General features: G+C 41.4%; 1 protein-coding gene across 4 annotated transcripts; it reads left to right on the top strand.

Moving 5' to 3' along the window:
- Positions 1-17,434: 17,434 nt before the first annotated feature.
- LOC133634482 (zinc finger BED domain-containing protein 4-like) lies at positions 17,435-27,490 on the top strand. 4 transcript variants are annotated; one of them, XM_062027430.1, is made up of 4 exons: positions 17,435-17,948; positions 19,312-19,422; positions 26,547-26,981; positions 27,058-27,490. In XM_062027430.1, the coding sequence occupies exons 1-4, from the start codon at positions 17,861-17,863 to the stop codon at positions 27,336-27,338; spliced, it is 915 nt and encodes a 304-aa protein (XP_061883414.1). In that variant the 5' UTR covers positions 17,435-17,860; the 3' UTR covers positions 27,339-27,490. The 4 variants fall into 4 exon arrangements, with proteins under 4 accessions (XP_061883414.1, XP_061883415.1, XP_061883416.1 ...); XM_062027431.1 differs by lacking the exon at positions 19,312-19,422; XM_062027432.1 differs by lacking the exon at positions 19,312-19,422 and having other exon boundaries at positions 26,550-26,981.
- Positions 27,491-27,832: the final 342 nt, after the last annotated feature.

Here is a 27,832-nt window from a genome sequence, read left to right on the forward strand (position 1 = left end):
CACCGGTAACTTTCAATCATACTTTGTACCTTTCTCTGTAGTGTGCTTTTTGTTATTGATTAAATTAATTGTTGAGGGACAAGCTGTAGAAAATGGATGGATGGGGTTCATCCCGTCTACTTTGTCTCTGTTTTGGGGTCCGACTTCTGGCTTACCGCCAACCACAACAGAATTATCTGGCCATAATGGACCCTGCAGAGACTGACCCTATCCAAAAGGCTTTTTGTGCCCATGCTCAACTTCTGGGCAGGCAGGAAGAACGAATTGACTCCTTCAGCACCATTTTAAAGAGGGTAGCTGAGAAACAACAGCTGCTTGAAACTCATCCCCACAGCCTCCTTTCCCCCCTACAAACTTGTGCCTTGTCCTCCACACCTGCTACACTTGTTTCTAAGACTCCACCCAACCTCTTCCGTCCTCTGACTCATGACGTCAACATTCCAGCCCTCTGCCCGCAGCTCTCAAGGCCTTAGCCCTTCTCCGGGGATGCAGGTGCAGTCCGCTCCTTCTTAACTCAATGCAAAAGACACTTTAAACTCCAAGCTAGGGTATTTGACTCTGAACGAGCCCATGTAGCATTTGTGATACCGCATCTTACTGGAAAGGTGGCAGCTTGGGCCTCAGCCGAGTGGAATTGCTGTACCGCCATCTGCTCCTCCTATACCAGGGGTCGGCAACCCGCGGCTCCGGAGCCGCATGCGGCTCTTTGACCACTCTGATGCGGCTCAGCTGCATACTTGCGAGCAAATGTCATGAGGACGACTTGTTTATTTCGTATTTTTTGTGTATTTCTATTACAACAAACTTGACAAAGGACAGAAAGAAGAATGATAGGAGCTTTTGACTTGCAGGGACTTTTGTGGGGCATTTTTGTGCTGAGTAACGCTGATCTGTGAAACTATCTTGCAGTGTTTTAACCCAGACGTAGTCTTTGAACTACATATATGCAGTTTGACGGTGGGGCGTCGGGGGGCGTGGTTAAGAGGGTAGTATATTTACAGCTAGAATTCACCAACTCAAGTATTTCATATATATATATATATATATATATATATATATATATATATATATATATATATATATATACACTACCGTTCAAAACTTTGGGGTCACATTGAAATGTCCTTATTTTTGAAGGAAAAGCACTGTACTTCTCAATGAAGATAACTTTAAACTAGTCTTAACTTTAAAGAAATACACTCTATACATTGCTAATGTGGTAAATGACTATTCTAGCTGCAAATGTCTGGTTTTTGGTGCAATATCTACATAGGTGTATCGAGGCCCATTTCCAGCAACTATCACTCCAGTGTTCTAATGGTACAATGTGTTTGCTCATTGGCTCAGAAGGCTAATTGATGATTAGAAAACCCTTGTGCAATCATGTTCACACATCTGAAAACAGTTTCGCTCGTTACAGAAGCTACAAAACTGACCTTCCTTTGAGCAGATTGAGTTTCTGGAGCATCACATTTGTGGGGTCAATTAAACGCTCAAAATAGCCAGAAAAAGAGAACTTTCATCTGAAACTCGACAGTCTATTCTTGTTCTTAGAAATGAAGGCTATTCCACAAAATTGTTTGGGTGACCCCAAACTTTTGAACGGTAGTGTGTATATATATATATATATATATATATATATATATATATATATATATATATATATATATATATATATATATATATATATATATATATATATAATGTATAAAATACTTGACTTTCAGTGAATTCTAGCTATATATATATATATATATTTTTTTAAATTATTATTATATATATAAATAAAATAAATACTTGAATTTTAGTGTTCATTTATTTACACATATACACACACAACACTCATCTACTCATTGTTGTACTTGAAAGTACAATGCTTCGGATTTGTTGTAGACATCCGCAAATGAGAATGGGATGTTGCTTCCAGCTATCAGCATAGCCATCTTTGTCTCGGCATATGTTACACCATCGAATCTCCATTTTGCGAGGTGGCCCATAATACTGGGCTGTGAACGGTGCTGGGCTGCCGCCGCCGCCATGTGCTTCGCTCTCCGTTCATGAATGAGTATCATTTCGGCCACCGTGTTCAATGGAGAAGTCTGTTCTACAAAATGTACAGGCAACATAATTACATACCCCTTCCCTTTCGAACTGTCCTGGATGAACTGAAATTCTTGTTTCCATTCGTTTTGGAACTTGCAAGCGTATTTCTTCATCTTGCTCGTCGACGGCGTCGCCATGTCTAACTTCCTCGTTCTTCTGCTTCGTCTCCTTGTTGTGTGTGCAGTTGTGCACTCTACTCTCTAAAAGCCGTAGATGTTATGACGTCATTGGGCAGGCAAGCTGTTTATATTGTGTGGAAAGCGGACGTGAGAACAGGCTGCCCCCACTCAGGTCCGCATTGAGCTGGAGGGGGCGTGGCCTCCAGCTCCGGCTGAATTCCGGGAGTTTGTCGGGAGAAAATTTCTGCCGGGAGGTTATCGGGGGAGGCACTGAATACCGGGAGTCTCCCGGTAAAACCGGGAGGGTTGGCAAGTATCAAATAAATAAACACTGAAATTCAAGTATTTATTTTATTTATATGTATATATACACTGTATATAATAATATACATATTTATATATAGCTAGAATTCACTGAAAGTCAAGTATCTATTTTATTTATATATATATATATATATATATATATATATTCGGGAGATTTGGGGGGAGGGGGGAGGTCGGTCGGGGTGGGCGGGGCCAGGGGGCGGGGTTAAGGGGGAGGAGTATATTTATAGCTAGAATTCACTTAAATTCAAGTATTTCTTATATATATATATATATATATATTAGGGCTGTGAATCTTTGGGTGTCCCACGATTCGATTCAATATCGATTCTTGGGGTCACAATTCAATTCAAAATCGATTTTTTTTTTTTCAATTCAACACGATTCTCGATTCAAAAACGATTCTCTATTCATTCAATACATAGGATTTCAACAGGATCTACCCCAGTCTGCTGACATGCAAGCAGAGTAGTAGATTTTTGTAAAAAGCTTTTATAATTGTAAAGGACAATGTTTTATCAACTGATTGCAATAATGTAAATTTGTTTTAACTATTAAATGAACCAAAAATATGACTTATTTTATCTTTGTGAAAATATTGGACACAGTGTGTTGTCAAGCTTATGAGATGCGATGCAAGTGTAAGCCACTGTGACACTATTGTTCTTTTTTTAAATTTTTTTATAAATGTCTAATGATGTAGTCAATGAGGGATTTTTAATCACTGCTATGTTGAAATTGTAACTAATATTGATACTTGTAATGTGTGTGAGTGCTCGCGCACAGGGTTTTGGCAGATTTGTGGCAGAAGTGCTTGTAGTTAGTGCATGCTGCATGCTGCCCCTGCTTGCTACTCTCTGCTTACAGCTATCGCCGCCAGCTAGCCCCTGGGTGGGTGAAAAGAGGAGTCGAGTGCGTAAGTCTCCTCCTGCTGGTACAAAGCCTCTCCACCACCAAGACCCCTGGGGTGCCTCCTCGTGGCCACACACGGTAAACTGCGTCTTTGCGGACACAGGCTAAACTGTAGGGGATCTCGGAGCAGCAGTGGGCCCCAGAGGCGAGGCGTGCAGGCCCACCTGTGTGTGGACACGCCCTGGCGTCCGCCAACCACTGCCCCATCTATGGGTTAAATAGATATAAGACCTCAACGGTGGAAGTGGCGGAGGATGACACTGCATGTCACAACGGCACTGAAGGCGGATGAAGGCTGCAACAGAGAGTGGTCTCTAGTCGTCATGGATCCATGCCACTGGATCAAGGCCCCTCTCTGCCAAGGACCGTGTGGTGGCTGCAGGCGCATCAGTCTCCCCACGCTAAAAGACGTCACGCGCAGGCGTCCTCCCGAATGGGAACCCATCCATTTTACATCCCGGATACTTCAAAGTCCTTTGGCGACCGGGAAGTGGTAACGGGGGCAGGACAGTGAAGTCTGGCAGTCCCTAGCCACAACCTGGCACACAGGCGGTGGGTGTTAGATTCAGTCGTTAAGCTCATGGACTGAGGCAGAAGAGCTTCTCGGCAGCTGCACCCATGACTGAGCAGCCCTATTCAGGATCCACTCTGCTCACCCCAGTAGGGGAGGGGTTAGAAAAGGTACCCTAAAAATAGCCTGCCTCGCAACATCCTGTCTGGAATACCACATCCAGAGGGATCACCACCACGCGGTCAGAAACAAAGAAAACAAAAACTACACATTGGCACCTGGAACGTGCGAACCCTCACGGACAACCAAGCCAGCGATCGACCTGAAAGGCGAACTGCCATCATCTCCAGAGAGCTAAGGAAGTTCCAGATCGACATCGCAGCACTCTCCGAGACCCGACTGGCCGACGAAGGGCAGCTGAAGGAAGAAAAAGGCGGATATACTTTCTTTTGGAAAGGAAAGCCTGCAAATGAGCCACGAATCCACGGTGTGGGTTTTGCTATTAAGAACTGCCTCATCAACCACCTCCATGAACTCCCTGTGGGCATCAACGAGCGCCTAATGACCTTACGCCTTATGCTTGCTAGCAGTCATATGGCCACGGTCGTTAGTGCCTATGCACCAACCCTTGATGCACAGGATGAAGTTAAGGAGGCCTTTTATGCTGACCTGGACAAAGTTCTATCTGAAGTCCCCAAGGAGGACAAGTTAATCCTGCTCGGAGACTTCAACGCCAGAGTGGGACGAAACCACCACCTATGGAGGGGTACGCTGGGGAGAGAAGGGGTCGGAAATACAAACTCTAATGGCACACTACTGCTAACTAAGTGCTCGGAGCACAACCTGGTCATCACCAACACACTTTTCCGTCAGAAAACCAAGTTCAAAACATCATGGATGCACCATCGCTCCAAACTGTGGCATCTCATTGACTATGTCATTGTCCGCTCTAAAGACCGTTGCGACGTCCTAAACACCAGAGCAATGACCAGTGCAGACGACTGCTGGACCGACCACCGCCTCATTCGCTCCATCATGTCCATCCGCTTAATGCGGAAAAGACGGATGCAGAAAAGACAGTGCCGGCCAAGAATTAACATCAAGGTGTTGAGTGACACCACCTACCAACAACAGCTGCAGGAGGCCTTTAGCGCAGCGTTGCCCAAACAGTACCCAGAGGATACGGAAACACACTGGAGCACACTTTCGACTGCTATAATGAAATCCTGCAAAAATATCCTTGGTCTCAAAAAGCGGAGACATCAAGACTGGTTTGATGAGAACGACACTGAGATCCAGCAACTAATTGACAACAAGCGGCAAGCTTTCATCACTTGGCAAAACGACATCCACTGCAAAGTGAAAAGAGTAGCCCACGCCAAAGCGAAGGCAGCTGTCCAAACACAGGTTAGGAAACTGAAGAACCAGTGGTGGACAAAGAAGGCTCTGGAGATCGAGCAGCTTGCTGACTCTGGAGACACGAGAGGCTTCTTCGATGCCACAAGAGTGGTGTATGGTCCCAGCCACCGCTGCCTAACCCCCCTTCGCTCAAAGGATGGTCTGCTGCTGCTGAAGGACAAGGACGCAATTTCAAACAGGTGGAAAGAACACTATGAGGACCTCTTAAACAGGGACACTATACCTGAGATGGAGGCTCTTGACCAACTCCCACAACAACCCACAGATGAAAGCATGGGAGAACCACCTACCTTGGATGAGCTGCAGGATGCCATTGGGAAGATGAGGAACAACAAGGCTGCTGGGCCCGACGGCATTCCAGCAGAGGTCCTGAAGAAAGGCGGACCCGATCTTACCAAGCACATCCATGTCCTGCTTCTCAAAATATGGGAAGAAGAGGAAATCCCTGCACAGCTCAGAGATGCCCTAATTGTCTCCATATTTAAGAAAGGAGACAAGGCAGACTGTGGGAATTACCGTGGCATCTCTCTCCTGTCCACCATAGGGAAAGCCCTCGCTCGGGTTTTGGCCAACAGACTCACCCCCCTGTCAGAAAGCGTGCTTCCTGAGTCTCAGAGTGGATTTCGCCCAAGCAGAGGCACCACAGACATGATTTTCATCGCACGACAACTGCAAGAAAAATGCCGGGAACAAAACCAATCATTATACATGGCCTTCATAGACCTCACCAAAGCCTTCGACTCGGTTAACCGTCAGGCCCTTTGGCTGGTTCTGTCCAAGATTGGCTGCCCAGACAAATACATCCGGGTACTGAGACTACTGCATGATAACATGTGAGCCACAGTGCTCAGTGGCAGTGGAGATGAAACGGAACCCTTTAGGGTAGACACAGGTGTAAAACAGGGATGTGTCATCGCTCCAACACTATTTTCCATCTTTGTTGCTGCTATCCTCCATCTCACAAACATACATCTGCCCCAGGGAGTCAAAATAATGTACAGAACCGACGGTCAACTCCTCAACATCAACCGTTTCAGGGCTAAAGGTCAAACCACCACCGTATCCATCATGGAGCTGCAGTATGCAGACGATAATGCCCTCGTAGCCCTCTCAGAAGAGGACCTACAGTGCACTCTGTCTGCTTTTGCGAAGGCATACAAACAGCTTGGTCTTGCCATCAATATAAAGAAAACCCAAATCCTCCACCAATCACCACCAAACAGTAGTGCGCCTGTCCTGCCCCCAAACCTCTCAATTGACAAAATCCGACTGGAAAATGTGGACCACTTCCAATATCTCGGGAGCCTCCTGTCATCTAAAGCTGTCATTGACGATTAAATTCACCACCGCCTCAGCTGTGCCAGTGGGGCCTTCTCAAGGCTGAGGAAGCGAGTCTTCGAGAACCGTGACCTCCAAGCAAAGACCAAAATCCTGGTCTACAAAGCAGTCGTGCTCCCCACCCTTCTGTATGGGTCAGAAGCCTGGACCACCTACAGCAGGCACTTAAAGGCACTCGAGACCTACCATCATAGATGTCTCAGAAAAATCCTCAGGATCAGCTGGGAGGACCGACGCACCAACACCAGCGTCCTGGAGGAGGCTGGCCTGCCCACCATCACTGCCACGATTGCCCAAAACCAACTTAGATGGACTGGCCATGTAGTCCGCATGCCTGACTCTCGCCTCCCAAAACAAGTTCTTTATTCACAGCTTGTTGAAGGGAAACGGGCCCCGGGAGGTCAAAAGAAGAGATTTAAGGATAACATCAAGGCAAACCTGACAAAGTGTCGCATAGACCTTAAGTCTTGGGAAGTCAAGGCAACAGACAGGACGATGTGGAGAAACCTTGTCCGTGAGGGTGCCGCGCAATATAATGACGACCTCCGCCATGCTGCACAAGACAAGCGCAGACTAAGAAAGGAGAGAGCATCCATCAAGCAGGCCCAACCCAAACCCACCACCACTACATTCCCTTGTCCACATTGCCCCAGAATAATCGGGTCCAGAATCGGCCTCTACGCCCACCTGAAGACCCACAAGGACCAGGAAGGAGGACAGTCATACTCGACCACGAGTGACCGCCGATGATGATGATGATTGTTCTTTTTTTTAATTTTTTTATAAATGTCTAATGATATAGTCAATGAGGGATTTTTAATCACTGCTATGTGGAAATTGTAACTAATATTGATACTGTTGTTGATAATATTCATTTATGTTTCACTACTTTTGGTTTGTCCTTTGTCGTGTTTGTGTCTCCTCTCAATTGCTCTGTTTATTGCAGTTCTGAGTGTTGCTGGGTCGGGTTTGGTTTTGGAATTGGATTGCATTGTTATGGTATTGCTGTGTTTTGTTTTGTTAGATTGATTAATTTTAAAAAAATTACAAAAAATATAAATATTTTAAAATAATATTTTTTTTAAATACAGATTTTTTAAAGATGAGAATCGATTCTGAATCACACAACGTGACAATCGCAATTCGAATTCGAATCAATTTTTTCCCACACCCCTAATATATATATATATATATATATATATATATATATATATATATATATATATATATATATATATATATATATATATATATATATATATATATATATATATATATATATATATTGTGGAGCATCACAATGCCTCCGAACAGGTGAGACTGGGCAGAGGGCCAGCCATCACAGTGAAAACATGCACCAGGGGGTCAAACTACGCCACTCTTTAGGTGTGGTCATTGAAGGCAATTACATCCCTAATTGTATCCTCAATCAGGCTGATGTGTGGCCACCTGCACCAAGGCAGCTGTGTCAGGTTGGCAATCACTGTGTTGGAGTTAAATAGCACCTCAGTGTTTGACTCATTGTGTGGCTGGCTCCCTGCTGGGAAAGGTCTGCTTCCATCGGGTGGTAAGTGTGTTGCTCCACTGAAATATAGTTTGTAAATTAGTCTGCTAAATGTGTAAGATATTTGATTCATTGAATGCTGTGATTTATTGAACTTTGCACTGATCAGTTTTGTCTGCTATATGTTCCAGGCAATTTAGGAGACATGATCAAGACATGGAAAAAGTGACAATTTGTTTGTTTCAATGGAAGCCCCAATCGGGAGAACTTTAAGTTAACCTTTATTCAGAAAACTGCAGAGGTGTGGACTCGAGTCACATGACTTGGACTTGAGTCAGACTCGAGTCATGAATTTGATGACTTTAGACTCGACTTGACAAAATGTAAAGAGACTTGCAACTCGACTTAGACTTTAACATCAATGACTTGTGACTTCACTTGGACTTGAGCCTTTTGACTTGACATGACTTGCTACTTTCCCCAAAACCCAAAGCTTAAAAAGTTATTTGGGAGCGCTCCGTATCTTTCATTTTGTACGTGTGTGTCTGTCTATCAGCGTGTGTGCTGCTTGTCAGCTGGTGCGCTGTCAGTACAACAGCCAATCAAATTAGTTATACGTTGTTTTCATCACACAGGATTAATCCAATCAAATTGCAGGACAACCACAGAACAAGAGTTGTCAAACGATGCGGCAGAGAGAAACAATTATGCCAAAGTTGGTTTCGTTCGGGTATAAAAACTACGACTTGGTCAACAAAAAACGAATTGCGTATGCAAATCACGCAGTTCTAATATTACAGACGGAGACGCAACAACTTCCAACTTCGTTCGACATTTGAAGTTGCACAAAGAAGGGTACGTTTTGAATGTAAGATAACGTTTATTGGCTAAGTAACATGACTTTTATTTGCTGTGTAGTTAAATCAGTGAGGCTGTAAACTCACTGCTAACGTTATAACCATAGACATGTTCTAAGGGTACGCAGCATCGAGCGCTACTGCCTACTGGCGCAGACAAGACGCGGGGCCGCCATCTTGGAGTGGTGATCTGCTCCACTCAGTGCAATTCATTTGGCAGGAGCAATGAACTGTCAGCGCATTTAATTCATTTTACCTCACTGAATACCACTGATTTTCACACGCTTTTTTGTCATACGTGTAGCTATGATAACGGACACATGTTTTGGCGAGTTTTATTATTCATAGTTTGCTTAACAGTAATATAATATTCTTATACACTATAAGTGACCAGACGTCCGAGATCAAAACTGGAAATATAATCCCAGAGAAGGGGGAAAAAACTGTAAACTATTTTTAAATTGAAGAAACAATATGATTAGGTTATATATACATGCGTATATCCTACATAAACAATGTATGAATACATTAGATATCTATATATCTTAGGGACCTATAGACTGTATCTCTGTTGCTGCAACAGCAGAGAGTTTATTCTGTCTTGACACTTTGTATTGATATTTTGTATTACATTCTTCCCTTAAATGATCATGTTTACAGTGATTGTTATGTATGTATTTTTTATGTATGTCGCTTTGGATAAAAGCGTCTGCCAAATACTTAAACATATATAAACACCTGAAAGTCATTATACCAGCTAAAACCACCAATCTGTTTCACTGGATTCAGAATAAAACCAAATGCTGTTTTACCCAACAATGTTAGTATTTGAATATTGTTACTTGAAGACTTATTCCTGGTTACAATTATACTGTTAAGAAAGTATTGTCTTATATTTTTCCTAAAATGAGAATGCATCATAATCAGCTGGTGAATTTTGTTTTAGGTGGGGCTGAAAGTTTGTAAACCAAACCCCTGTAGGGGCGTCATCCTCCCCCAGAAGATTTATTTGTGATTTTCACATACAAATATTGAAGATCTTTGCTCCTTCTCAACTCTGGTAATATTATTTTCATAAAATACAACCAATAGTATGTTAATGTTTGTTTTTGCAAATGTGTTTATTCTGTAAAGGAATGAGTTAAATGTTTAAAATTGTTTAAACTATTAAAATGACTGGTTAATAGTGCTATTATGAATTGCAATGTCAGCACTATTTTTTTTCCTGCAATTTCAAATGCACTTGTTTTAATAAATAAATACAGCGTTTTAAAAGCATACACAATCTGTGTAAAAATTTTAGTCTATGGTTAAAAAGACTTGAAAGGACTCAAAATGCAGGACTTGGGACTCGACTTGAGACTTTCCAGTCTTGACTTTGGACTTGACTCGGGACTTGCCTGTCTTGACTCGGGACTTGACTCGAGACTTGAGGGCAAAGACTTGAGACTTACTTGTGACTTGCAAAGCAATGACTTGGTCCCACCTCTGGAAAACTGACTGAATAAAACAACGCTGCGGCGTTTGAACTTTAAACAGAACTGTCTCTGGGAGGTTGGTTTGTGACCGCACATCACAATATATATATATATATATATATATATATATATATATATATATATATATATATATATACCCCGTTTCCATATAGGTTGGGAAATTGTTAGATGTAAATATAAACGGAATACAATGATTTGCAAATCCTTTTCAGCCCATATTCAATTGAATGCACTACAAAGACAAGATATTTGATGTTCAAACTCATAAACTTTATTTTTTTTTGCAAATAATAATTAACTTAGAATTTCATGGCTGCAACATGTGCCAAAGTAGTTGGGAAAGGGCATGTTCACCACTGTTACTTGGCCTTTCCTTTTAACAACTCTCAGTAAACGTTTGGGAACTGAGGAAACACATTTTTTAAGCTTCTCAGGTGGAATTCTTTCCCATTCTTGTTTGATGTACAGCTTAAGTTGTTCAACAGTCCGGGGGTCTCCGTTGTGGTATTTTAGACTTCATAATGCGCCACACATTTTCAATGGGAGACAGGTCTGGACTACAGGCAGGCCAGTCTAGTACCCGCACTCTTTTACTATGAAGCCACGTTGATGTAACACGTGGCTTGGTATTGTCTTGATGAAATAAGCAGGGGCGTCCATGGTAACGTTGCTTGGATGGCAACATATGTTGCTCCAAAACCTGTATGTACCTTTCAGCATTAATGGCGCCTTCACAGATGTGTAAGTTACCCATGTCTTGGGCACTAATACACCCACATACCATCACAGATGCTGGCTTTTCAACTTTGCGCCTAGAACAATCCGGATGGTTCTTTTCCTCTTGGGCCCGGAGGACACGACGTCCACAGTTTCCAAAAACAATTTGAAATGTGGACTCGTCAGACCACAGAACACTTTTCCACTTTGTATCAGTCCATCTTAGATGAGCTCAGGCCCAGCGAAGCCGACTGTGTTTCTGGGTGTTGTTGATAAACGGTTTTCGCCTTGCATAGGAGAGTTTTAACTTGCACTTACAGATCGACCAACTGTAGTTACTGACAGTGGGTTTCTGAAGTGTTCCTGAGCCCTTGTGGTGATATCCTTTACACACTGATGTCGCTTGTTGATGCAGTACAGCCTGAGAGATCGAAGGTCACGGGCTTAGCTGCTTACGTGCAGTGATTTCTCCAGATTCTCTGAACCCTTTGATGATATTACGGACCGTAGATGGTGAAATCCCTAAATTCCTTGCAATAGCTGGTTGAGAGGTTTTTCTTAAACTGTTCAACAATTTGCTCACACATTTGTTGACAAAGTGGTGACCCTCGCCCCATCCTTCTTTGTGAATGACAGAGCATTTCATGGAATCTACCTTTATACTCAATCATGGCACCCACCTGTTCCCAATTTGCCTGTTCACCTGTGGGATGTTCCAAATAAGTGTTTGATGAGCATTCTTCAACTTTATCAGTATTTATTGCCACCTTTCCCAACTTCTTTGTCATGTGTTGCTGGCATCAAATTCTAAAGTTAATGATTATTTGCACACAAAAAAAACTGTTTATCAGTTTGAACATCACATATGTTGTCATTGTAGCATATTCAACTGAATATGGGTTGAAAATGATTTGCAAATCATTATATTCCGTTTATATTTACATCTAACACAATTTCCCAACTCATATGGAAACGGGGTTTATATATATATATATATATATATATATATATATATATATATATATATATATATATATATATATATATATATATATTAAGAAATACTTCAATTTAAGTGAATTCTAGCTATAAATATACTCCCCCCCCCCTTAACCCCGCCTACTTATTGATATTATTCGATATGTAATTTTTCTCATAAACTCTCATAAATCCTGACTGTCTCGTCAATTATGTCATCCGGAACCAGATTTAAACGTTTAGCAAAAATAATAGCTTCAATCTTATAGTCATTGTTTAGAAGGCTAATTGGACACTAGCTATCCATCCATCCCATCCATTTCCTACCGTGTGTCCCTTTTGGGGTCGCGGGGGTGCTGGAGATTATCCAAGCTGCACTCGGGCGGAAGGCGGGGTACAACCTGGACAAGTCGCCACCTCATCACAGGGCCAACGCAGATAGATAGACAACATTCACACTCACATTCACACTCTAGGGCCAATTTAGTGTTGCCAATCAACCTATCCCCATGTGCATGTCTTTGGAGATGAGAGGAAGCCGGAGTACCCGGAGGGAACCCACGCAGTCACTGGGAGAACATGCAAACTCCACACAGAAAGATCCCAGGCCCAGGGTCAAATATTAATGATAAATGGCCTATTTTTATAGTTCGAGCAGAAAAGATTGTTTAAAACTAGGACCTACGTATTGTGAGACACACGTATTAACTAACCCCTGTTCCGCCGTGTCTTTGTTTAGTTTGGGTATATGGGTATGAGGCCTTGTGTTAAAGTTGGAGGAAGGACACATTTATCAATACAGAATACAGAATATTTCTAGTCAGAAGGGAGCTAGCTCCTCTGAAAATATTTTATACAATTCAGATGTAATACCATCCAGTCCAGGAGATTTGTTATATTTTAAGCTATTAATTGATTCTACTACTTCCTTGAGAAAAATTGGACAGTCACAGATTTCTTGGTCAGCTGTGCTGATTGATTTAGTATCAGTTAAGGCATCCATAAACAAAACTATTTTTGTAAAATTAAGAACAATGATTGGCAATCTGTTTTGCATCGTTTCAAACCATATTGTTTATTTTCAGTTGACCAATGGTGTTATTTTTAGCCTGCAATTTTTCTAATTGAAAGAAATACGCCGAATTATGTTCACCTTCCTCCAACCATCGTCTTCTAGATCTTACAAACTCTCCTTCTGCTTTCGATTGATACATTTTGTCTAATTTATTTTGACTTTCAAAGAGCCTTGCTGATGTATTATCTGGACATATAGAGGATAAGGCAGTAATGATGGAAATCACATTTCAGAAATCAGAAATCAGAAATACTTTATTAATCCCCGAGGGGAAATTAAAATTTCCAGCACAATCCCATTCAAGATCACACAAACATTACAGGGAGACAGGACAGGATCGCTGACGGGTCTGCCAACTTCCGGCGCCCCTTACAAAAAAAGTGAGATACAGGTAAACAATGGGGGAAATGAGAAAAAATTTAAAAAATAAAAATAAAAAATCGGTCTAAGCCTGGGCCCCTGGAGAGAGGGTCCAGACTGAGGCCAAGGGAAAAACAACTAATAGCCATAGCACACATTCCTCTTACATGTGTGTAAGAGGGAAACATCAAAGAACACAAAGGACATTAAAAGAGCAAAGCTGATGCAACCAGCCACTTCTACATACAGCTATGAATAAAAAGTAAAAGAAACATATACACTGTGGTGGCCTCTGTGGTGTTCCACGCCATCGTCTGCTGGGGTGGAGGGAGCATGGCCAGAGACAGGAGCAGACCCAACAAAGTAACCAAGAGAGCCGACTCCACCCTCGGCCGCCCACTAACTCGGCCAGTGTCCAGTCCGCATGGATGAGCGAGGACTGAGGTGTCCGATACCTGCCATCGGCGCCATCTTGGAAAAATAAATAAATAAAATAAAATAAAAAACTAGATTACTGCAATATTTTGTAATAAATGTACCTACCTCATATGTAAGGAGTTTCCAATTACTACCATTCATTTTTTGGGTCTTAGCTTTATTCCAAAAATATATATTAGTTCTTTAATCCTAATTATAACTGCTTCATGACATAAAACCGAGCTATTGAGTTTCCCGTTTCGAAACGGGAGCTGAGCCAGAAGGCAAAGCTCTCGGTCTACCGAGCTATCTACATTCCTACTCTCACCTATGGTCATGAAGTGTGGGTAATGACCGAAAGAATAAGATCGTGGATACAAGCGGCCGAAATGGGTTTCCTCAGAAGGGTGGCTGGCATCTCCCTTAGAGATAGGGTGAGAAGTGCAGTCACCCGAGAGAGACTCGGAGTAGAGCCGCTGCTCCTTCGCTTGGAAAGGAGCCAGCTTAGGTGGTTCGGGCATCTCGTGCGGATGCCTCACGAGCGTCTCCCTAGGGAGGTCCTCGTTGCACGTCCCACTGGGAGGAGGCCCCGCGGCAGGCCAAGGACCAGATGGGGGGATTACATCTCCTCTCTGGCCTGGGAACGCTTCGGGATTCCCCAGGAGGAAGTCGCAAATGTTGCTCTGGAGAGGGAAGTCTGGGGGTCTTTGCTGGAGCTGCTGTCCCCGCGACCCGATTCCGGATAAGCGGTTGAAGATGGATGGATGGATATTGAGTTTCCAGTATGAGTTATTTGGACAATTGTGAACGAACCCACTTCCTTGTGTTTAACACATAGATATCAATGACACGCGCCATGCAAATTACCGGAAGTGCTAGAGGGAAATGTGTTCTTATCAGTGACAGAGCATTATGTGCCAGAAGTACATTTGGGGTACAATTTTATATGAAGAGCCTTGTCATTCAAGAATTCACATTTGACATGTGCTGTGCTTCTTTACGCAAAACGGGCTACCCCACGGATCGTGAAGAACTACGCGCTGCTAAAGGGCGGGCGGGCTTGATCTCTGTGAACAGAACTTGACTGACATGATAACAGTATTTTCCCGCCAGCGTTACACATCAATTTCATTCAAATGAAACCAACATTAGTTCCTTCAGTATAATTTTAATGTTAATGTTTTGTTGGCAGCACATTTCGGATTGTATATGTTTGTAGTAAAAGCGGATGTCATTGTGTTACGCTGCTGGAGTTGCAGCCGGTGTGATCGTATATTGTGAGAAGATGATCGCATGGTGCTGCACAGGTGCAGTACAGTACAGCGCGCACGATGTCCTGCACAAAGTACATTTTGTGTCAGTCATATCATCTTCTTTTTGTCAGTGAAGACATGACCTCGGTGTCCTCGATGGTAGTTACGGCCATAGGTAGACTTGATTGCTCCCATCAGCTGCATTGCTAGCCACCAATTACATTACATTACATGTTGATTGATTGATTGATTGATTGATTGATTGCAACTTTTATTAGTAGATTGCACAGTACAGTACATATTCCGTACAATTGACCACTAAATGGTAACACCCGAATAAGTTTTTCAACTTGTTTAAGTCGGGGTCCACGTTAATCAATTCATGGTATAAATATATACAGTACTACCAGCATAAAACAGTCATCACACAAGTTAATCATCAGAGTATATACATTGAATTATTTACATTATTTACAATCCGGGGGGTGGGATGTATAGGGGGTTGGGGCGGCGGGGTTAGGTTTGGTTGATATCAGCACTTCAGTCATCAACAATAATATCACCTGAGAAATGGACATTGAAACAGTGTAGGTCTGACTTCGTAGGATATGTACAGCGAGCAGTGAACATAGTGAGATCAGAAAGCATAAGAACAAGTATATACATTTGATTATTTACATTTGATTATTTACAATCCGGGGAGGTGGGATGTGGTGGGGGGAGGGTCTTAGTCTAGGGTTGTAGTTGCCTGGAGGTGTTCTTTTAGTGCGGTTTTGAACGAGGGTATAGATGCACTTTCTTTTACACCAGTTGGGAGTGCATTCCATATTGATGTGGCATAGAAAGAGAATGAGTTAAGACCTTTGTTAGATCGGAATCTGGGTTTAACGTGGTTAGTGGAGCTCCCCTTGGTGTTGTGGTTATGGCGGTCATTTACGTTAAGGAAGTAGTTTGACATGTACTTCGGTATCAGGGCGGTGTAGCGAATTTTATAGACTAGGCTCAGTGCAAGTTGTTTTACTCTGTCCTCCACCCTGAGCCAGCCCACTTTGGAGAAGTGGGTAGGAGTGAGGTGTGATCTGGAGTGGAGGTCTAGAAGTTATCTGACTAGCTTGTTCTGGAATGTTTGGAGTCTAGATTTTAGGGTTTTGAAGGTGCACCAGGAGGTGCATGCGTAATCGAAAAAAGGTTGAATGAGAGTTCCCGCAAGAATCTTCATGGTGCTTTTGTTGACCAGAGAGGAGATTCTGTAGAGAATGCAAAAAACAACAACATTTTGTATTCTTGTCTCTTATAAAGATTGGGAACTATAGGCAACATTCCAGAAAAGTGCAGTTCCCCTTTTAAGATTGCTGAAGGGTTAGTGGTGTTTTATTTTGCTTGACTAAATTTGACGCAAGAAAGAACTGAATGCATGTAATGTATTTATTCAAGTCTGAACGTCATGTTAACACATACATTGTCTTCGAAACAAACAATATGAATCCTCATTAATGTGGACCTGTATCACTATCTGTTTGTGTTATCAGTGCGGTATTTTTAAATTGTAAAACTTAACGTGGTGGAGAGCTTCGTTGAAAGAAAAACTCCTTCCTGCTGAGTGTGCTCAATACTTCGTTGGTTAACAGTTGCGTCAAGTTATTTTTATTCTTTTTTTAAAAAAATCATATTTAAATTTTCTATCGAGAAAACGGGATTAACACTACCAAATTAAGTCCCAATTAGCACATGTGCAACAATAACACTACTTGGACAAATTGCCCAAAATGCTTTACCAGCAAAGTTTCAGTGATTTGGAATCATTCTGCGATGCAGATGAGTAATTTCCGTTAAAAAAAGAATCAAATTAATAATAATGATGGGTTATTCATCAATCCTAAATTTTACAGGCCTGGTTTTAAAATTGTAGGTTGTTTTAGTGCAGGGTGTGACGTATTCTCTTCGTTCTCATATTTGCTCGGATTGTGCTATGCGCAACAAACTGGGCCACTAGGGGGTAGCGTCAACCTTTTAATATCAGTTTGCAACGCATTAAGTAAACCGAAGAAGTCAACACGGAAGAAGCTCGCATTTGTTGACGAATTCAATTCAGTCGAAATAAACACTAATAACTGATGATAAACAGTCTTACAGATCATGTCATGGCATGCTGTACACTAACGTGATCGTTCATTTTGTTGAGTGAAAAGCATGACTCTTAGAACGAGTGTCGTATGGGATTATTTTGAAGAAGTCGGTACGGAATGGACAGTGTGCCTGTTGTGTAAACATGTGTTGCGTAAAGAAGAACATGACAGAAGTACGACACAGATGCTGAGACATTTGAAGAACATGGCAGAAGTACGACACAGATGCTGAGACATTTGAAGAACATGGCAGAAGTACGACACAGATGCTGAGACATTTGAAGAACATGGCAGAAGTACGACACAGATGCTGAGACATTTGAAGAACATGGCAGAAGTACGACACAGATGCTGAGACATTTGCGCGCCAAACACCCCGAGGTTACCGTCATGGAACTTGGTAAGACCAAAGGACAAGAATCTCCGACTGGACAAGGTACGGAATGTACCCTCTTTAATTGTTGGCTGTAACAAATTTCCTTCCGTTATTATAGTTCTGTATGAAAGGAAAAGGTAAACAAACAATGATTTTGGTCGTAACTACTGTTGCTATTGTTGAGCTGAAAGGGACTCACAAAAACACCTGCTCCCCGATAATGCATAGTAGTTTGTTTTGGGTTTTTTTTTACAAGAAAGGAGCAATACTGTATGTACTGCATCAGTAAAATTTACATTTAAAGTAAATGTAAATGTGTTATACTTGCATAGAGCTTTTCTACCTTCAAGGTACAAAGCACTTTGACACTCTTTCCACATTCACCCATTCACACACTGATGGCGGGAGCTGCCATGCAAGGCCCTAACCACGACCCATCAGGAGCAAGGGTGAAGTGTCTTGCTCAAGGACACAACGGATGTGACTAGGTTGGTAGAAGGTGGGGATCAAACCAGGAACCCTCAGGTTATAAATAAATGATAAATGGGTTATACTTGTATAGCGCTTTTCTACCTTCAAGGTACTCAAAGCGCTTTGACAGTATTTCCACATTCACCCATTCACACACACATTCACACACTGATGGCGGGAGCTGCCATGCAAGGCGCTAACCAGCAGCCATCAGGAGCAAGGGTGAAGTGTCTTGCCCAAGGACACAACGGATGTGACTAGGATGGTAGAAGGTGGGGATTGAACCCCAGTAACCAGCAACCGTCCGATTGCTGGCACGGCCACTCTACCAACTTCGCCACGCCGTACCAGGTTGCTGGTATGGCCACTCTCCCAACCGCGCCACGCCATCCCCAAAGGTGAACTGCACTTTTTTGGAATTGTACCTATTATTCATAATCCCTATGCAAGACAAGAACACACATGGTCATCTTTTATTAATTCATTTTATTTTGTAAAATACGGCAAATACAACAAGGTGGCTGACAATACAGCTAATGGGAGTACTCTGAGACCACATTTACACTGCAGGCCAAAGTGGACCAAATATAATTTTTTTTAGATCTGATTTTTTTCCAGCTGACTGTTTACACTGCAAGTAAAATGTGATTTTTATCAGACTCCGATGTAAACGCGCACAGGCTCCTATGTGGCCCCAAATGTGGCCCCGACGTCACTTGCATGGCACTTCCATCCATCCATCCATCCATCCATCCATTTTCTACCGCTTGTCCCGTTCGGGGTCGCGGGGGGTGCTGGAGCCAATCTCAGCTGCTTCGGGCGGCAGGCGGGGTACACCCTGGACAAGTCGCCACCTCATCACAGGGCCAACACAGATAGACAGACAACATTCACACACTAGGGCCAAGTTAGTGTTGCCAATCAACCTATCCCCAGGTGCATGTCTTTGGAGGTGGGAGGAAGCCGGAGTACCCGGAGGGAACCCACGCAGTCACGGAGGAGAATATGCAAACTCCACACAGAAAGATCCCGAGCCCAGGATTGAACCCAGGACCTTCGTATTGTGAGGCACACTCTAAGGCTGCAGCTAACGATTATTTTTCTATCGATTAATCTATAGATTATTTTATCGGTTAATCTATAGATTATTTTTTCGATTCATCTATAGATTATTTTTCCTTTTACCGATTATTTTTTTATTCAAAATGAAGATGGAAAAATAAATGTAGGCCAGTTTTTTCAAAAGGCATGGCTTTTATTTACAAAAAAAAAGGAAGTATGGCCACTCAGTCAACATTGACAACAACATGACAAAATATTCTGTAACAATGTAAACATTTAAAACTTTTAACATTTAACAAAATTAAAAGTAGCTTATTTGCTTTTTAATGTGCAAATATAAAAGTAAACATCCAGTGCAAATCGTAATATTCTGCAATAGTATAAGCATTTCAAAAGTAAAAGTATTGCTTATTTTGCTTTAAAATGTGCAAAAATAAAGATAAACATCCAATACAAAAAAGTGCAAAACGAAATATTCTGTAACAACAGTGTAAACATTTCAACAAAAGTGAAAGTATTGCTTATTTGCTAAAATGTGCAAAAATAAAGATAAACATCCAATACAAAAAAGTGCCAATCTAAATATTCTGGAGCACTGTAAACATTAAGTATTGCTTTTAAAATGTGCAAAATAAACATCCAGTCCAACACAGTACACAATAACCAATTCTACTCATTCCAGTGAGTGACTAACACAGGGGTCACCAACCTTTTTGAAACCAAGAGCTACTTCTTGGGTACTGATTAATGCGAAGGGCTACCAGTTTGATACACACTTAAATAAATTGCCAGAAATAGCCAATTTGCTCAATTTACCTTTAACTCTATGTTATTATTAATAATTAATGATATTTACACCTAATTGAATGGTTTAAAAGAGGAGAAAACACAAAAAAAATGACAATTACATTTTGAAACATAGTTTATCTTCAATTTCAACTCTTTAAAATTCAAAATTCAACCGAAAAAAAGAAGAGAAAAACTAGCTAATTCGAATCTTTTTGAAAAAATAAAAAAAATAATTTATGGAACATCATTAGTAATTTTTCCTGATTAAGATTAATTTTAGAATTTTGATGACATGTTTTAAATAGGTTAAAATCCAATCTGCACTTTGTTAGAATATATAACAAATTGGACCAAGCTATATTTCTAACAAAGACAAATCATTATTTCTTCTAGATTTTCCAGAAAGAAATTCAAAAGACTTTGAAATAACATTTAAATTTGATTCTACAGATTTTCTAGATTTGCCAGAATAATGTTTTTGAATTTTAATCATAATAAGTTTGAAGAAATATTTCACAAATATTCTTCGTCGAAAAAACAGAAGCTAAAATGAAGAATTAAATTAAAATGTATTTATTATTCTTTACACAAAAAAAGAAAATACTTGAACATAGATTTAAATTATCAGGAAAGAAGAGGAAGGAATCTAAAAGGTAAAAAGGTATATGTGTTTAAAAATCCTAAAATCATTTTCAAGGTTGTATTTTTTTCTCTAAAATTGTCTTTCTGAAAGTTATAAGAAACAAAGTAAAAAAAACAATTAATTTATTTAAACAAGTGAAGACCAAGTCTTTAAAATATTTTCTTGGATTTTCAAATTCTATTTGAGTTTTGTCTCTCTTAGAATTAAAAATGTCGAGCAAAGCGAGACCAGCTTGCTAGTAAATAAATAAAATTTAAAAATAGAGGCAGCTCACTGGTAAGTGCTGCTATTTGAGCTATTTTTTAGAACAGGCCAGCGGGCTACTCATCTGGTCCTTACGGGCTACCTGGTGCCCGCGGGCACCGCGTTGGTGACCCCTGGACTAACAGTTGTAATGAAAAAAGGTTAGCATGTCTACATGCTCTGGTTCTTTTCTTGTTTACAATATTCCCAGCAGCTGAAAATAGGCGCTCAGAAGGGGTCGATGTGGCTGGAACTGAGAGCTAATTACCGGTAGCCTTCACCTCAAGCCAGGACTGCGAGTGAGCTGAGCTCCAGTTTATATTCCTAGAAGGTCAACGGGCTCATAGTAGGGATGTGCGTATCGATCCTGTGGTATCGATATATCGATACTCACACGCTACTCATTTGGCATCACTTTTCTGAAAAAAGTATCAATATAAACCAAAAAACGGCGTGTGGGAGGTGCAAGCATCACTTTCAGATGTTTTTGATGACTTACTTAACTTACTATGTGCTGGGACACCCCTGTACCTGGCAGAGTATAGAGCTGGCCCAGTCACGTGACAGGAGACAGCGAATGAGCGTCGTCAACGTGCAACACACACACAGCCAGCCGACAGCGATGCAGCCAGGCATATCCAGTGTTGTCCAATTGTTGACTTAAAACAGGCATTGTTTTTTGTTTTTTTTAGTAATGTTTACTGAATATTTTTGTTTAAATTATTATCCTAAATTCAAATAATTTCCACACAGGGGAATTTACTGTTAGTTGAAAATTGCTTGAGTATTTAAAACAAGATAAGAAAGAGATACAATTTGGAGATTCTTCATCTTTGCATTACAGTTTTATTTTTTTCCAAGAAAATCTTGAAATATATGATTGAATGTGATTTTGGTTTTAATCTGTAACATCATTTCTTACATTTCGAAAACATTAGCCTATTTCATATTTCATTAATTGCTAATTATATCACAAACTTTAAAAAATAACTGCAGCTTCTTGCGATTCGGATTTGACAGTTAATTGGAAAGCCCTAATATCTAATTATTATTATATATAATATATAATTATTATTATATATAATATATAATTATTATTATATATTATACAGCGTGGCGATGTTGGTAGAGTGGCTGTGCCAGCAATCGGAGGGTTGCTGGTTACTGGGGTTCAATCCCCGCCTTCTACCATCCTAGTTACGTCTGTTGTGTCCTTGGGCAAGACACTTCACCCTTTGCTCCGGATGGCTGCTGGTTAGCGCCTTGCATGACAACTCCCGCCATCAGTGTGTGAATGTGTGTGTGAATGGGTGAATGTGGAAATACTGTCAAAGCGCTTTGAGTACCTTGAAGGTAGAAAAGCGCTATACAAGTATAACCCATTTATCATTTATTTATCATTTATGTTATTTATTTTAATTTTACTTTTATTATATATTGACCATAATAAATGTGGTATAAATGGTCTGTATTTGTCTTGTGATTTGTCTTAAATAATAACAATAGTAATAATATTTTTGACTGACAAAAATTGCCAACAAGAAATTAATGGTATCGGTATCGATGAAAAGGCAAGATAAAGTATCGGTATCGTATCGAATCCTAAAAGTGTGGTATCGCCCATCCCTAGCTCATAGTGATGTTACTAGTAGTTGACTGGGAGGTGTTTATTATCATTTGGGGAGAGTCCGCTGCCTGATGCTCACCTGCTAAACACCTATCTGCTCCACGCTGAAGCGCTGACTACATGCGCTCTGAATACACACTGCTGATTGGCTGGTAACGTTTGAATACGCACTGCTGATTGGCTGATAACGCTTTGTGTGTACCAATCAGATGGTTGTGTGGATGGGACAATGTTGCGTGCTGAGACAGAGGCAGCCGCAGAAGGAGCGAAGCAGCTTGTTAACACTTTAGCAGCTAAAGTTAGTTTTAGCTTAGAAACTCGTTCGGTACACCCCCGTACCGAACCGAAAGCCCCGTACCGAAACGGTTCAATACAAAACACGTACCGTTACACCCCTAGCAGATACAAATGACACATTCATGTTTTTGTGTAATGATGACAACGTATGGGTGAGGGCGGACCTACATCACTTCCGCCTACCAATCCCCTAGCAACCGGGAATTCGTTGAAAACAAACCAGCTCACAGCGAGCACAGAATTGACAGAAAAAGCATTTAACGAGCGTTGTGGCTTGGAAGTCGGCGTTAAATCCTTCATTTACGCATTTTTACTTATTCGCATATCGTGTGAAAAAACGAAAATGTATTATTTGCGTCAGACTCGTCTCAGTGAACTTTAAAGCATCTCAGGCTTAGCTTAGCTTGCTAGTTAGCTTAGCCTGCGCGCTACTAAGAAAGAGACGCGGAAGTTATCAACAACAAGATCAAGTGTTAGTGTATAAAATATTGAGATATTTGAGGGCTACATGTATTGAATGGCAACATGAAAATTATAGGGTTTATTGGTTTTTAAAAACCCAACTGTTAAGTGCAAATTTAAATGAAACCGGTTTTCGAAAATAGCTAGCTAGGCTATAGACTATATAGTATATTACTTACTTAACTTAATCCTCTTCTTCTCGGATGGGAAATAAGGCTTCGACGACTCGACGCCATTCATCTCGATGCTGTCCTCGTCTCTGTGCCTCGCCCCATGTAAGCTTCATCTCTTTCAGCTCCCCTTCAACTGTTCTTCGCCAGGTGTTTTTTGGCCGCCCTGGCTTACGTTTTACCGGTGGTGTCCATCTTAACGCTGCCTTTGGTATCCTCTCGTTGTCCGGTTTTCGAAAATAGCTAGCTAGGCTATAGACTATATAGTATATACCGCATGTTATTTTTGTACAACAACAACTTCAGCTGTCGAACGTTCTAAGGTACAAATTCAACAACTACAACATTAGCACGGACGTATAGCCAAGTTGTGGTTAAGAAGGTGGATTTTTGTTCCTTATATTTACCAGAAACGAAATGATCCGAACACACGACCCGGGACTTTGGGGGACTCCAGTGAGAACCGTCCTCGTTTTCCCAGTGTAAAGCTGCGAGCCATTTGTCTCGTCTCTGTGGGCTTTTATCACGCTTTGGCAGAACAAAATACAACCTTTGTTTTCCCTGTTTCCAGTTGTGGTTAGCACAACCAAAAACAACACAGTTTTTCGGCATTTTGGAGGCAGAATGACGGGTTTAACCAGCGTAGGGCGACAGGTTAAAGAGTAATGGCAACGGTTTGTTTTCAACGCCAGTCTGGTTGCTATGGCTCGAAGAACCCGTATGTAGCTCAGTTGCCCGGATGTCGGCCCTCACCCATACTCGCGCGGACGATTGACTAGTTGATGGTTTTCTTTTCAAATGTTAGTTCATAGCCGTTGTGCTGCTATGATAGGCCATTTACGCTCGACACAGTGTGCATACAACAACATTATTAGGCCGTGTATTGAAATACTCCCACACTTTTGACCACTTTTGGCGTGATTTTTTCCCCCTCGCTCGCACAGTCTGCTTTGCGCTCCGCCATGACGGTAGTGTAACGTAAATATGCGACGCGTCGACGCACAAAAACGGCGTCGACGTATTTATGTAACCGATGACGTCGACTACGTCGGCGCGTCGTTTCAGCCTTAGCACACTCACTAACCCTTGTCCCAGCACGCCACCGTGCTGGCATAGCAATTTTTTATGAAGTGAAAACAAAGGAAGTTGCCTGCGAGGAAGTCGCTACTACTACAAAATAAAATAATAGTTGCAACGCCTTAAAAATTTGTGTTTTTTTACGTGAAAGTAAATGAAAGTAATACAATGTATGAATGGATAATAATAGTGTAATATTTTAGGGAGAGTTGTAATTTCTTATGACTGTTAAGTAGAGGAGACACGGACATCAGCGTGAAACTACGGGACCTTTATTTTTCAACTCACATGTAAGCAAATGCGCCAATTCCGGTCTTTCAACAATCGTTATGTCTTCGGAATTGAAATATATATTCATATAACACATATAGCCCATTGTTTGCACAATATTGACAAATGATGCACTATTGCTGTTTGTACTCTGCTGCAAAATATCATCTATAATATCTGTTTTTTAATCAGCCCTATAAAATACATGGATGAATCATAGATAGGGTTGATGTTCGAAAACCAGTTCTCCCGATGCTTCGATAAGAAAAGAACAGATTCCATGGATTCGAATCCCTTTTTGAGAACTGGTTCCCGTTATCGAAGCCACTATACCGTATTTTCGCGACCATAGGGCGCACCGTATTAAAAGGCTCTGTGTCAGTTACGGGTGCTATTTCTGTATTTAACACATAAATAAGCCGCAGCGTATTTTTGGGCGCAGGCATGGTTAAACATACGCTAGCTTAAAACATACGCTAGCATGCATGGACGCTGTTTTGAAAAGGCAGCAGGAGCAAAACTGAGTTTGATTGTACTTTATTTAAGTATTTATCAATGTACTCGCATTATTTTTTGATCAATCTTCATCCACAAATACATCAGAGTCCTCATTTTCTGTGTCTGAAATGAACAGCTTGGCAAGTTCTCCATTAAACACGCCAGATTCCCTCTCGTCATTTTCAAAGTCAGTATCGTTGCCGTGGAGCTCCTCGGAAAAGATGCGAAAGCTCGAACAGTGCAAGCAGACACGTTAGCTCAAGCATCCACGATCCATTCACAAATTGTGGCGTAACTCGCCAGATGCTGCCTCACAGTTTTCGTGAAGCTGTGTTCGTCTGTCATCCATCGCTCCCATGACGCTCGCAACTTCACTTTGAACGTCCTGTTTACACCCATGTCAAGCAGTTGGAGTTCCTTCGTCATGCCTTAATGATGACACTAGGTGGAAACTTCTTTCAGCAGCGTCTTCCCCTTAAAAATCACCATAAGTGGCAGTTTCTGTCCATTAGCATAGCAAGCTAGCACAACAGTAAAAGCCGACTTCTCTTGCCCCTTTGTGCGTATCGATTCTCTACCGTGCTGGTCCCCTTCTTCTCCACAGTGTGCTTCACCGGGATGTCGAAAGTGAGCGGCACCTCGTCCATGTTGGTGATGTGTTTGTCGGCAATTTTTTTATTTACGACGCACACAGCAGCACTATATGCTCACTGGGGGCGTGCCTTTAGCATCCTCTCTCACCTGAAACCTTCATCCTGTCTTCAGTCACGTCCGCCTTTCCTCCATATAAACAACGTGCCGGCCCAGTCACATAACATCTACGGCTTTTGGAACTCAGTGCACACACAAGGTGCACACACAACAACCTATTTGGATTCGATAAGGAATCGGTTCAATAAGAGGATTCGATAATAGCATCGACATCGATTATATCTTAACCAACATCATCCCTAGTGCCAACTTCACTGGTTTTGGGTTTTGTACATAACATAAATAGGATGAGCTGTTAAATGCATCCCTAACTATCTCTTTATATTTCTCTTCTACAGTAGAAGTGAATCTGAAGGAGGCAGACTCTAACATTATCACTGTAAACGACACTGACTTTGATTCTTCACTAAATGGCATCCCTGAAGCTGCACTAACAGAGTCCACGGAAGACAGAATAGTAAAAGAAGTCGTGGTCCAAAAGCCGCTCCCTTCAAAGACGAAATCGCGACGTCGGAGTATGATCTGGAGACACTTTGAGCGCTTGGAAAGTTTAGATGCTTGTCAGTGTTTGATTTGCAATACGAAGATAAAGTACTCGCCTGAGGGCAGCACTGGCAACCTGCACAAACACATGTCAAAAAGACACCCACATGTGAACGTTAAAACCGGCGAGGTGCTGAATCAACCAACATCCAACACATCCTCAGAACTAAAGTCACCGCATCGTCAGAAGACATGTCCAGCAAATGTCACCAATGATGTAGCAGTTTTAGGTAAGCTTTTATAATCACTATACTCTCTTATTTAAGTACCGTAACTAATATATTTGTGGACCTTGTCTTTTGTCAGATGTGCTCCAGGTTTCACAGGCAACTGCAGGAGAGAGGCGTGTTTTTAGGAGGGAGCTGGAGTTGATAGAAGCTATTAGAAGGACGCAGAGGGAGGAGGCGAAGGCTGTAGAGCATCAGAGGGAGCTTGTCGAGAAGCTGAGGGCTATCAGCACCAGAGAGGCTGCTCTTGAGAAAAAGCATATTGAATCTCTTAGGAGAGCACAGCAGGACGAAGCCCAAAACTTAAGCAAACAAAGAGAAGAACTCGAAAGAGAAAAGGCGGCGTTGCAAAGGAAATAGGAGCAGAGGAAGGAGTAACAACTCTTGCTTTCTGAAGAACATCCAACTTCATTCTCCTAAGTGTGAGAATGTTTTTATTGACTACTTTGGCATCATTGCAAATGTCTGATTTTTGTTAGGTTTTTTTCAAATAAAATCTGCTTTGTAGAACAGTTTTTGGATCATTCATTTAACTTCCCAAGACGATTTATGGTAAGTTAAACTAAAAAAGTCATCTCATATGCAAAGTACTCTTCTGAATTACTGTACTGTACATTCAACATTACAGTAGGCTTCAAGAATGATACAATTTACATAATTTGTATCCATGCAATATTGTAGTAGCCTTATATTAGCAGCACAACTAAATGAAATGAGCAAATTATTTACCTGTGAGCATGTTTACATTAATTTATACTATAATTACACCATTGTTTTCAGAGGAAAATATATATTAGTAATACTCTTTTTCGTTGTTGTTTTTTTAGAGAAGTTTGGAGCCGTTTTGTCTTTAT

The sequence above is a fragment of the Entelurus aequoreus genome, linkage group LG02 (assembly GCF_033978785.1).
Source record: "Entelurus aequoreus isolate RoL-2023_Sb linkage group LG02, RoL_Eaeq_v1.1, whole genome shotgun sequence".
Taxonomy (NCBI): domain Eukaryota; kingdom Metazoa; phylum Chordata; class Actinopteri; order Syngnathiformes; family Syngnathidae; genus Entelurus; species Entelurus aequoreus.